The sequence below is a fragment of the Teleopsis dalmanni genome, chromosome 1, assembly GCF_002237135.1.
Source record: "Teleopsis dalmanni isolate 2A chromosome 1, ASM223713v2, whole genome shotgun sequence".
Classification (NCBI taxonomy): domain Eukaryota; kingdom Metazoa; phylum Arthropoda; class Insecta; order Diptera; family Diopsidae; genus Teleopsis; species Teleopsis dalmanni.
This window is the reverse complement of record NC_051846.1, coordinates 124752038-124764740: the sequence shown is the minus strand read 5'-3', so window position 1 is coordinate 124764740 and position 12703 is coordinate 124752038. Positions and strand designations below refer to the sequence as shown.

At 29.2% G+C, this 12703-nt stretch overlaps 1 protein-coding gene across 1 annotated transcript in view; it reads left to right on the top strand.

Annotated features, from left to right (window-relative positions):
- The first annotated feature begins 12272 nt into the window (after positions 1-12272).
- LOC119665932 (matrix metalloproteinase-2-like) overlaps positions 12273-12703 on the top strand; it is a 1907-nt gene continuing 1476 nt past the window's right edge. The window contains exon 1 of the mRNA XM_038075191.1: positions 12273-12425. Coding sequence (XP_037931119.1) covers positions 12273-12425 — 153 coding nt within the window. The remainder of the gene's footprint in view (positions 12426-12703) is intronic.

Sequence of the window (12703 nt, the reverse complement as noted above, 5' to 3'; positions counted from 1 at the left end):
TATTTCAATGTTTCCATTGTTTTCTATACTTTCTATTCTATAGGGACCCGTGTATTGACTATCTAGCTTATGGCCTACTTCATTCCTAAGTAGTACTTTATCTCCTATTTTTAATTCTAATTGTTCACTATTTCTATCATAGAGCAACTTCTGTTTTAATTTAGACTTATCTAAAAGTGTTTTGGCTCTAGTGTGCGCTATTTCTAATCTATATTTAATTTCTTTACTATAGTCATCTACATTATATAATGGACTTATGTTACTAATCGTATTGAATTTATTGAAACATTTAGGAATTTTTCCAAAAATAAGCTCGTATGGACAATATCCATGCACCACTGATGGTGTTGTATTAAAACAATATGTGAAGTATTTCAACCATATATCCCAGTCGTTTTTATCGACTGATATGTATGAACGTACATATTCATTAAATGTTCGGTGACTGCGTTCTACAGTTCCGAGTGTTTGATGGTGATGAGCTGTTGATGTTATATTTTTGATTTTTAAGTATTTGCATATATCCGTTATTAAAGAATTTTTGTACTCTGTACCCATGTCCGTAATGAACGTCTTCATTGGACCGTACAAAAGTATAAAATTTTCAAAAATTGCCTTGGCTACAGTATTTGCACTTTTATTTGGTATTGGTATAGTTACTAAATATTTTGTTAAATCACATATAAGTGTGACAGCATACTCATTGCCATTCTCAGTTTTAGGTAATGGACCAATGGTATCTACCAATACTGTGTCAAAAGAGCCTGTTGGCGTATCAGTTATTGTCATTGGTATTTTTGTATGATTATGAATTTTAGATTTTTGACATTTCTGACATGATTTGACATATCTTGATATATCTTTGTTCATGTTTGGCCAATAGAAATGTCTTTTAATTTTTTGTAACGTTTTTGTTATTCCGCAGTGTCCACCTTCCACTGGGTCATCATGGTAATTTTTTAAAGTTTTTCTTATTTCTTCCTCTTTAACCAGTTTGGTCACCTTTGGCAGTAGTGCTACTGTTAAATTTTTCAATAATTTATTGCCCTTGGCCTTAAATTCATTTATTGAGACAAATTCGAAAATTTTCTCACTAGGTGCCATTTGTACTTTGTTGATGCGATGTTTGCAGGTTAATTTCTCTAACCTTGGGAATAATTGTCCTAAATCAATTTTCCCATTGACAAACAGATCATCAATTATTATTTTTTCAATAATTTTATTTCCACGTTTTAAATAACAGTGGTTAGAAGTCAATTTCAATTTTATTTGTTTTCTGACGTCAGTACTATTAATGACTTCGTATATATGGGGCTTTTCGTACTTTAATTGTTGGTCGAGGGTATTTATTTCTTTATTTTGTTTGGTGGTTGATCTAGTTCTCATTTTGAGAATCTTTATAGATTTTTCATTCATATCTTTAAAATCGTCTATCGTAATTCTTGATAGAGCATCAGCAATATAATTTTCTTTGCCTCTGAGATATTCCACTGTGAAATCGTATTCTTCGAGATCTAATCTCATTCGAGTTAGTTTTGAACTTGGGTTTTTCATTGAGAAAAGGTAGGTTAATGGGCGATGGTCGGTCTTAATTAAGAAATGTGTACCATATATATATGGTCTAAAATGTGTTATAGCCCAATGAATTGCAGTAAGTTCTTGTTCAATGGTTGACTTGTTACTTTCTCCTTGAGTAAAAGTCTTTGAAGCGTAGGAGACTGGAAGTTGTCTACCATCATGCTCTTGGCTGAGTACTGCACCACAAGCATGCTTGCTTGCATCAGTAGTGATACAGAATGGTTTTTTAAAATCTGGATACTGTAAAATAGTTGGATTCATAAGTTCATTTTTTAGATAATCAAACGCTTTTTGACAATCTTGAGTCCATTGAAATGGAACTTTCTTTTTGGTTAATCTCGTTATGTGTCGAGAATAATCAGAAATATTTTTTATGAATCTTCTATAATAGTTACAAAAAGCAACAAATCGTCGTGCTCCATCAGCATCACTCGGTGCTGGGTAATCTCTGATTGCTGTGTATTTATTGTCATCCGGAAGGATGCCTTTGTTAGTGCATTTATGACCGAGATATGTAACCTCATGCATAAAAAATGTGCATTTGTCAGGATGTAGTTTAAGATTGTACTTCCGACATAGCTCGAAAACATCTGTCAAATTTTTAAACATATGTCTTTCAGAACATCAAAGTACAACTAAATCATCCATATATAAAAATGCTTGAGATGGTGTTAAACCAGAAAACGCAAGAGTCATCATGCGTTGAAAAGAATTTGGAGCAATTTTCAATCCATACGGGAGTCGTTTAAAACGATAAGAGCCATTTTCTGTAGAGAAGGATGTAATATCTCTTGAAGATTCGTGTAGCTCTATTTGATGGAATCCAGACATTAGGTCAAGGCATGAAAAATATTTAGCTCTTCCCAATTGATCAAGAATGTCTTCTATTCTTGGAAGAGGAAATTTGTCTGCAATCAATTTTTTATTTATTTGACGGTAATCCACTACTAACCGCCATCTTTTCTCATTTGAACCGGGTAATGACTTTTTGGGTACTAATAACAAAGGACTATTGTAGTTTGACATTGATGGTTCTACTATGTCATCATCTACCAATTTCTTTGCTTGTTTTTCGACTTCTGCTTTGTGGGTATGTGGTATTCTATAGTTTTTTATGTAGCTTGGTGTTTTATCGCTTAACCTTAAACGCTGTTTGTAGAAATTATTTACAGAAATTTGTTCATTTTCTAAACCGAATATGTCACTGTAATTTGTACAGAGTGCTGTTAACTTGTCGCTAAATTTATTAGGAAAATTTTTGGATAATCTATTTATGATTTCTTTAGTTCTGTGGTATGAAGTATCTTTTGGTTGTATTATATCATAATTTGATATTTTTTCAGTTTTTATATTTTTAGCTTTTAAAGCTGTAACTGAACTATTTGTGTTGAGTATCCTTATAAACGCATTATTACCTTGAACTATAGTGTTTGCAATAAACACACCAGGTTGTAATTCTTGGTTTGGTACCAATAAATCTTCCTGCTCTGCGCTGAGGTATACTCTCCTAATTACTTGAGATCTTGCTGGTAACATGATAAAATCATTGTCACAAGTGTTTTTAATTGGTATGGCAATATGCTGTGGAAAACATTTTGGTCGTAAAACGAGCCATTCTTTATTTTGCATGAAATCAAGTTTACAATTAAATTCTCTTAGAAAGTCCATGCCGATAATTCCATCGCATGGTATAGGAAAATCATCTTGTACTGCATAAAATTTATGTGTTACTAGAATATTTTCAATTCTAAGATCTAATCGTGTAAGACCCAATGATTGGATCGAACCTTGGCCTATACCGCTGAGGGTTGTTACCTCAAATTTATTTACTTCATATTTATCTACATTTGCGATTTTTAGTAGAGACACGTCTGCTCCTGTATCTACTAATAGAGTTAGTAATTTATTAGTGGCATTGTTAAAAAAATTAACAAACACGCCCAGGTTAAGGTTTAAGCTATATATTGTGTTATGTTTTAATCTCTCAGAGGCTGGTTCAGGTTTTCCGAACCAATATTATTTTGGTTAGTACCATCATTAGTACTAGTTATTCTAACATTATGTTGGATCCTACGGTTATTTCCGCGTCCTCGTTGATTTCCATATTGATTAGGGTTATTGTATTGTCTCTGCCTATTGTAGTTATTATTTCGGTAGTATCCTCTACCTCTAAAATTTCCATTCACGCGATTGTTTTCGCGATAATTATTTATATTTTGACGCTGTGTAAATAGAACAGTGTCTGTCCGGCCAGTAGCATCCGTGCAGCTTTCTACAAATTTTTGTACCGCATCGTTCAAATTATTGAATTGGCCTGACTTCATAATTAGTCTGACTTCAGGAAATGTACAATTTTTAACCATTGCATCAACAGATGCCTTAGTTGAATATTGTATAGCTATTTTTGGTGGTATCCCATCTGAAATGTAAGCACCTTGAATTGCTTTAGTTAATTGCTCAACTTCTTTAGTATATTGGTTGGCAGTTTTGTTTTTCTTTTGGAGATTCATTAATTTAGCAGTTAAGACTGCAACCGATTCTCCTTTGATATTTGTTTTTAAAGTATTTATTATGGCTAATATCGAGTTTTCGGTGGTTATTATTTGCCTAGCTGTACCTTTTAATTTAGTTTTTATTAAAGTACCTGCCAATCTTTCATGTTCTCCTTTTAACTCATCGACCATTTCGATACCGTCAAGGAAACTTTGTAGATTGGATGCAGTTCCGTCATACTCAGGAATGAGTCGTGACGCTGTACTAATAAATTGGTCAGCTGATTGTGCCATATTTGTAACGTGGTATTTTTCTATTTCTGATAAATTTTCAATTTCGCTATTTGCTTCTTCAATTGGTATTAATATGTCACTATCTTCTGTGACAAACAGTCTATGTACATCTAGCTGTATTGGTTCATCTAAGTTATGTGGAATTTTTTCCTCTATTTTATATTTAGAATAAATGTTTATTAACCTGTCTCTGGTTTCCCAAAATACAGAGTTAACAATTCTTTTATGGCTTTCTGTTAATCTATGGCTATAGTTTATATATATAGTTCTTATATTCTCTAAACTATTAACTAAGGTCAATAAGTGTTTTCTCAGAGTTTCTGATCTGATAAACGTATTTTTGTTTACACACTTGTATGCCTTGTTGAAATTTTCTTTTTCTGTTCTTAAAAATTCTTCGATTTGAGACCATTTATCCATAAGAGTTAAAGAATTGTGTTGATTGATTTAATGAAAAATTGTTCTAACTATTTCATTCGCATAGTTAATTATTTTATTATGTTTCTTCAAATGATTGTCTAATTTCTGTTTAGTTTTGCAGCTTTTGCCACATACAAAACAGTTAAAAGTTTTCATTTTGACGAATCTAAGTAATTTTAGAATATTTTGAGAAATGTTGATTTACGTGCTGCCTATCTAATTATTTATATTTTTTCTAATACAGTAGCGATATTTGCAGTTTTTACAAAATTTTTCTTAAGGGATCTACGATGAGCCTTATACAGTTTAAGAGCTAAGTTTGCACTAAGCAAAATAATTATTATTACGAAAAATTTTGTTGGGTCGTAAGATTCTCTTCTATCAACTTCTATTTCGTTTACTACGTTAGCTACAGGTTTATTTATTTTCGATTGAGGGCTCCCCATTATAAAATAAGAAACAACAGAAAAAAAAAAAATGTCAAAAGTAGAGAGAGACAAGGAAAAAAAAATCAAAGAGATACCGTAGTGATTAAACAATTAAAAAAAAAATTTTCATTCAAAACATACTTTATAATATATTATAATTTTTAATGCAAAATATGTTTTAAATATATATACAATTTTTTTTTAATTTAAAACATTTTATTTTTAAAAGATTTTTTTTTTTTATTTATGTATCAAAACAATTTTAAATAATCAAATTAAGATAAGATTTCCATTATCCCTACCTATGAGTTTTGGCAACGGCTTAACGCCATATTGTGCCTCTATTGGTTTGCTCTTTAATTTGATAGAGCAAGCTCTATTACAATTATTTATAAATCATAAAAAAATATTATACTTATGTTTCCGCTTGTCTTGTATGATGTCATCTATTTGAAATTGAAATTACATGCAGTTTCCCACGATGGTGGTAATTCTTGTTGATTTATTTGTTGATTATATTATTGCTGTTGCTATAGTTGTTGTTGTTGCTGGCTTTTTCCGTTCTTGCACCCATCCTGGGTTTTGGTGCTACAGGAATAGCTGTGAGCCATGTAATATTTCCAATTGCCGTTGTTGTCTGGCACGATATTCCTTGATTGTGAGACGTTTTTGGCCCTGGTGCATTGGACATGTGTTATTTTTATTTTAATATTTTATATATATATATATATTTTTTTTTTAAAATAATCACATTAGTCCTGCACCAAAGTCACGGTCGCCATGTAATATATGTGAATTACTGATGTTAGTTTTCAATATGGTATAGTTATCAAAGGATATTTTAAACGCCGATATAATTTGGCGATCCTTTTACTAACATCAATTTTTAATTATTTTAAATCAAAGAAAGTTGATTTTTGGTTTGGAACCTAGTGCGCTTCTATTGAGTGCACTTCCAGTTCTGATTTTTATTTAGTTTTTCACTTTCGACTTAACCTAGGTACATAACGACGCAGCGTATGTACTTTCTTATTTACTAAATATTTTTAACAATTATATATGTATTTTAGTATTGTTTATATTAAAATGTATTTTTATTTATGTACAACACGACGCAGCGTAAGTACTTTAATATTTAATAATTTATTGGTAAGTAAGCATCTTCGATTCCACTTGTATCGAGTACGCTTACTGTTGATGTTTTTGTATATAGTTACATATTAGCATAGATGCTAATATTTTTCTCTCAATATTGCCACAATGTATCAACTAGATTGTTGCATACAAAAATTGGTCACATCATAAATTTTAATAAAAATTCCTTATACTTCAAAACATAAATAAATATAAATTAAATTCCCAAACGACCACACAGAATTAGCATAGATGCTAATATTTCTTTATAAATATTGCCACAATGTATCAACTACATTGTTGCATAAAAATTGGTCACACCATAAACCTTAATAAAAATTCCTTATACTTTAAAACCGTAAATAAACATTATGAAAACGTTACACGTCTTTCAGATTAAAAATTGTTACAAAGTAACAACCCCTTCCTTAAGTGACCATACAATAGCTTCAACAAAGTAAAAGCTATTGTAAACAAACTTTGAGTGCATGATCGTGGGATCAACAAAAAGTCTTTGTACAGCACTAAGTGACTGTACCCAATGCTGATCATAGCATAATTTTAAGTAAGAGCTTAAAAAATGACGCTATGTTACCAACAGCAAACTTTTGAGTTATCATGCCAACAACAGAGAAACTTTCTGTTACCTTACAGTAACTTTTATAAAACATTAAGCTTTCTGTTAGAACAGAAACTTTAAGCTGTTTTTAATACAAAATTCAAAGCTCCAAAATATAGCTTTTGAGAGCTTGAATTTGTCTCTGTTAAACCGAGTATAAAACCCTAAGATCAATTCTGTTAAAGTTAGATTTTGGCAAAGAGTTCAATCTTCTCCATCGGTTTTTAATCGTAGTAATAAAATTTTGAAAGATCAAAATTTTTAAAAAATAAAACTTGTGAAAAATAATAATATTTTTGAAAGAATAAAAATTTTAAATAGAATTGTGAAAATTGTGGAAAATAATAAAATTTTGAAGAATCAAAAATTTTAAAAATTAAAATTTGTGAAAATTGTAAAAAATAATAAAATTTTGAAAAACCAAAATTTTAAGTAGAATTGTGAAAATTGTAAAAATAATAATAAAATTTTGAAAACCCAAAATTTTAAGTAGAATTGTGAAAATTGTGAAAATTAATAAATAATTAAATTGTGAATTTTAAAAATTAAAATTTGTGAAAAATTGTAAAAAATAATAAAATTTTGAAAAACCAAAATTTTAAGTAGAATTTGTAAAAATAGTGAAAACAATAAAATTTGAAAAATCAAGAAATTAAAAATAAAATTTGTAAAAAATCAATGTTTTAAAAAATTAAAAAATAAAATTTTGAAAACGAAAATTTGTGTGTTTTTTTTTTTTTCACTTCATAAGCGTGCAACAACATTACTGGCGACGAGGATAAAACGCAAAAATTTGAGAAATTTTTGCTAAAATAAATAAAAAAAAAATTAAGGATAATTTTTGCAATAAATAATAAGTGAAAAAGTGAAATGAAACCTTTTCCCTGCGGATTTTGTAAAAAGACTTTAATACAAGTGAAGAACGTGAACTTCACTTAAAAATTCATAATCCTTGCGCGTTTTGCGATAACGATTTTAAACATAAAAAAGATTTAAAAAACCATCAAAATTCGCACAAAACCTCGTTCGAAAAAGCAGAGAGGTTAACCAAAAAAATTAACAGTGCTAAGTTCATAAAAAATTACGAGCAAAAACAATACGAGGAGTGGCGTAGATTTTGTAAAAGTTACGATAATAGTGAAGAAGGCAAAAAAGCCATTGAATACATGAAAAAAAACGGTTATTATTAAAATTTGTGTATCCAAATGAACATTTTAAAAGACCTAGTAAATAAATCAAAAGGTTACACAAAAATAAAATATTGTGAAAAATGCGGAAGCAACTTACATAACACCAAACAGTGCAAAAAATAATAAAAACAAAAATATATTAAATATATTAAAATATATTAAAACCAATAAGTGCAAGATAAAAAGAAAAAAAAAATAATAAACAACTAATCAACATCTAAGCAGCAATCACATTAAGCAACCATCAACAACAAATCAACAATAAGCAGAGACAACAACCCCAAAAAATCAACCATCCAAATTAAAGGACTAGCGGATCACAAAGGGAAGTCAGAATTTTTTTTATTTTTATATAACATTTATATTTTAATAATTAACTTATATCAAATTTATTGTAAACCTTATTCTAAATAAATGTAATTATATTCCAATTTTAATTTTGAATCTGAATTGTATCCTTATCTGTTAAAATTCTTGATTGTTCCTTGATATTCTAAACTAGTAAAATGGCTCTAGATACCCTGAATAATGTACTCCAATTAATTCGAAACGTAAACGATTTCGACGGGACGGACAGGAACCAATTACCAGATTTCATTCAACAAATACAATCATTCATTCCCTTACTTAATAGCTTAACAGAAAACAATAAGAAAATAGCATTTGAATTTTTAAAAAATAAATGTACAGGACAAACAAGAAGTATTTTGCATAAGGAACGCGTAACAACATGGGCAGAATTAGTAAATATATTAAAAAAACATTATGGCGAACAAAGGAGCAGCGATGAACTAATGGATAGCTTGAAGACTCTAACATTATATGGGACAATAGAAAATTATTACTTTCAGATAAACAAATTAGTATCAAGATTAAATAATAGGAACCTTACACACAATGATGGGACTTACACCACAAGTGAAATAAATAGAATTGCCTTAAAAACATTTAAAAACCATTTACCAGAACCAACAAAAACCCTATTAATTGCTCGAAATCCAACAGACTTAGAAGAAGCTTATAAAATTATTATTGAAGCTAGACACCAAAATTACACACAATTCGGTGCACCTAGTAGAAATAACAATAATAGAATAAATACTAATTTCAGTGATAACCATATAAGAAATAACAACAGTAGATATATAAAATATAATAATAACGATAGAAACCCTAGTAACAACATAAATAACCATTACCATAATAATAATAACAATAACAGAATTAACAATAATAATAACCCACAAACTAGACAAAGTAATAACAATAATAATTCATCTATTATGTATAGAAATAATAACAACAATGGCTATAACAATAATTATAGAAATAGTTATAACAACAATAATTTTAATAACAATATTAATAGAACACCAAACAATAATATCTATAACACACCCGTTAGACAAAGGCAACAAACTAACAATCTCAACACAAGTAATATAAATAACAGAAGTTTTTACACACCTTCCCCTTCTACCCAAACAAGACGCTCAAATGGACCACAACCGATGGACATTGGAACAGTCTTAGCAGCACCATTTCAAATAAATAGCGCAGAGGAGGATTTTCACGCAAATGCCTCAAACAACTTCCCTATATAAAAATAAAAAATCATATTAGACCACTCTATTTTATTATAGATACAGGAGCAGAATTTAGTATAATAAATCCAAATTTATGCCAACCAAAATGGAAATTTAATATTAATTTAAATGTAACTGCAATGAATAATTTAATTAACATAAAAACCCTTTGTAAATTCCCACTTTTTAAAGAATTTAACTTACCAGACTATAAATGTGAATTTTTGGAATGCGATTTTAATAAAAACTTCGACGGTATAATAGGTATAAATATTTTAAAAGATTTAAACGCTAAAATAGATTTACGTAATAGGCAACTAATAACCGATACTGCAATCATAACCATATTCTTATCCAAAGAAGAGGAGGAATACAACAATACAGCTTATAATGAAAATCCAATCGAAATTAATAATAATCAAATAAATATAAACAATATAAACTCATTTATTAAGGTAGACAATTTGCAACCATTCGAAAAAGACATCTTATATAAAACTGTAGGCAAATATAAAGATATATTCTACAAAGAAAATGATTGTTTGACATTTTCGAATGATATTAAGCACAAAATAACAACACAAAACGACATTCCTATTTATTCTAAATTGTATAGATACCCTGAAATACACAATGATGAAGTAAATACACAAATCAACGAAATGTTACAACAAGGTATTATAAAGGATTCAAATAGTCCTTACAACAGTCCAATTTGGATAGTACCAAAGAAATTGGACAACTCTAACATCCAAAAATGGCGAATAGTTATCGACTACAGGAAGTTGAATAGCATAACAGTGGAGGACAGATTCCCCATACCGCACATGGATGAATTACTGAGTAAATTAGGAAATTGTCAATATTTTACAACACTGGACTTAGCCAAGGGATTTCATCAGATTGAAATGCACCCTGACGATGTACAGAAGACAGCATTTTCTACAAAGCACGGACATTACGAATTTCTTAGGATGCCATTCGGATTAAAGAATGCACCTGCAACATTTCAAAGACTAATGAACTCAGTCTTAAAAGAATACATAGGTAAAATTTGTGTAGTTTATTTAGATGACATACTTATATTTTCCACAAGTTTAGAAGAACACATTGAGTCCCTTATAAAAATATTAAATGCATTAAGAAATGCAAATCTTAAATTACAGATAGATAAATGCACATTTTGTGCAAAAGAAACAGAATTTCTAGGACATATTGTAACAGAAAACGGTATAAAGACCAATCCAAAGAAAGTAGAAGCAATAGAAAAGATTCCATTGCCTAAAACGGTCAAACAGATCAAATCTTTCTTAGGAATTACTGGGTACTATAGGAGATTTATAAAAGATTACTCCAAAATAGCCCATCATATGGTGAAATACCTGAAAAAAAATACCAAAATCAATATGAAAGACCAAGACTATATTAACTCTTTCAATAAATTAAAAACATTATTAAAATCAGATCCTATATTAATAAGACCAAATTTCCATAAACAATTTACACTAACCACAGATGCAAGCAATTATGCACTAGGTGCTGTGCTTATGCAAGAAAATAAAGCAATAGCATTTGCTAGTAGGACACTTAACGATCATGAAAAGAATTATAGTACTATAGAGAAAGAACTCTTAGCTATAGTTTGGGCAACCAAGTACTTCAGAATGTACTTGTTTGGAAGAAAATTCCAAATAAAAACAGATCACAGACCTCTAGTATGGCTTCACAACCTTAAGGAACCTAATTGCAAACTGCAGAGATGGAAGATAAAACTAAATGAATTCGATTTCGATATAAATTACATAAAAGGCAAGGAAAACGTAATAGCAGATGGACTGAGCAGGATAATTCTCGAAGATAATAACAATGGAAAAGATGACATTGAAATAAATCTTAACGAGCTTTTCGATGACAATCAAACTGTACACAGTGCAGAAACTGACAGTATGGATTTCATCAGAATTACTGAAAAACCTATAAATCTATTTAAAAATCAAATTATAATTAGGAAAGGAAGAACAAACAGAATAACAAATATAATATTATTTAAAGATAAAGTACGAAGTACAATCACATTGAAAGACAATGATGATACAACATTATTAAATTACATGAGGGAAAAACTCCCAAATAAAGGATTAACGGCAGTACACTGCCAAGATAAAGACATATATTTAAAATTCCAAAAATTATATATTAACTACTTTGTAAAAAATAAAAATTTAAAAATACTAAAAACTAATTTAATTTTAGAAGACATAATAGACAAAGGAAAATTGTTACAAATTATAGAAAATGAGCATAACAAAAATAACCATAGGGGAATTAACGAAATATTTTCAGAATTAAAACAAAAATATTACACTCCAACACTACAAACAGAAATACAAAAATTCATTAATAACTGTGACATTTGTAATAGAGCTAAATTTGATAGAAACCCTATTAAACACAATTTAAGTATAACTAAAACTCCTACCAAACATAACGAAATAATACATATTGACATTTGGTTTCCACAAAGAAATACAATGTATTTAACAACAATAGATAAATTGACAAAATACGCAACTGCAGAACTCTTAGAAGACAGAACTTGGATCTCAATAATAAAAGCCTTAAAATCACGATTCAAATACCTAGGAAAACCAGAAACAATAGTTACAGATAACGAATTAGATACAGTAATGATAAGAGAATTTCTGAAAGAACACAAAATAAAATTACATATTACTACACCTTATTTGAAAACAGGAAACGCTGATGTAGAACGACTACATTCAACACTCAACGAACATATCAGAATATTAAATGCAGACCCAGAAAATACAGATGATTTACAGGACAAAATTTTTAAGTCACTATTAGCATACAATAATTCAATCCATTCTACAACAAAACTTAAACCAATAGACCTTATTAATAATATAATAAATAATGAACAAATCTTAAATCTTTCCAA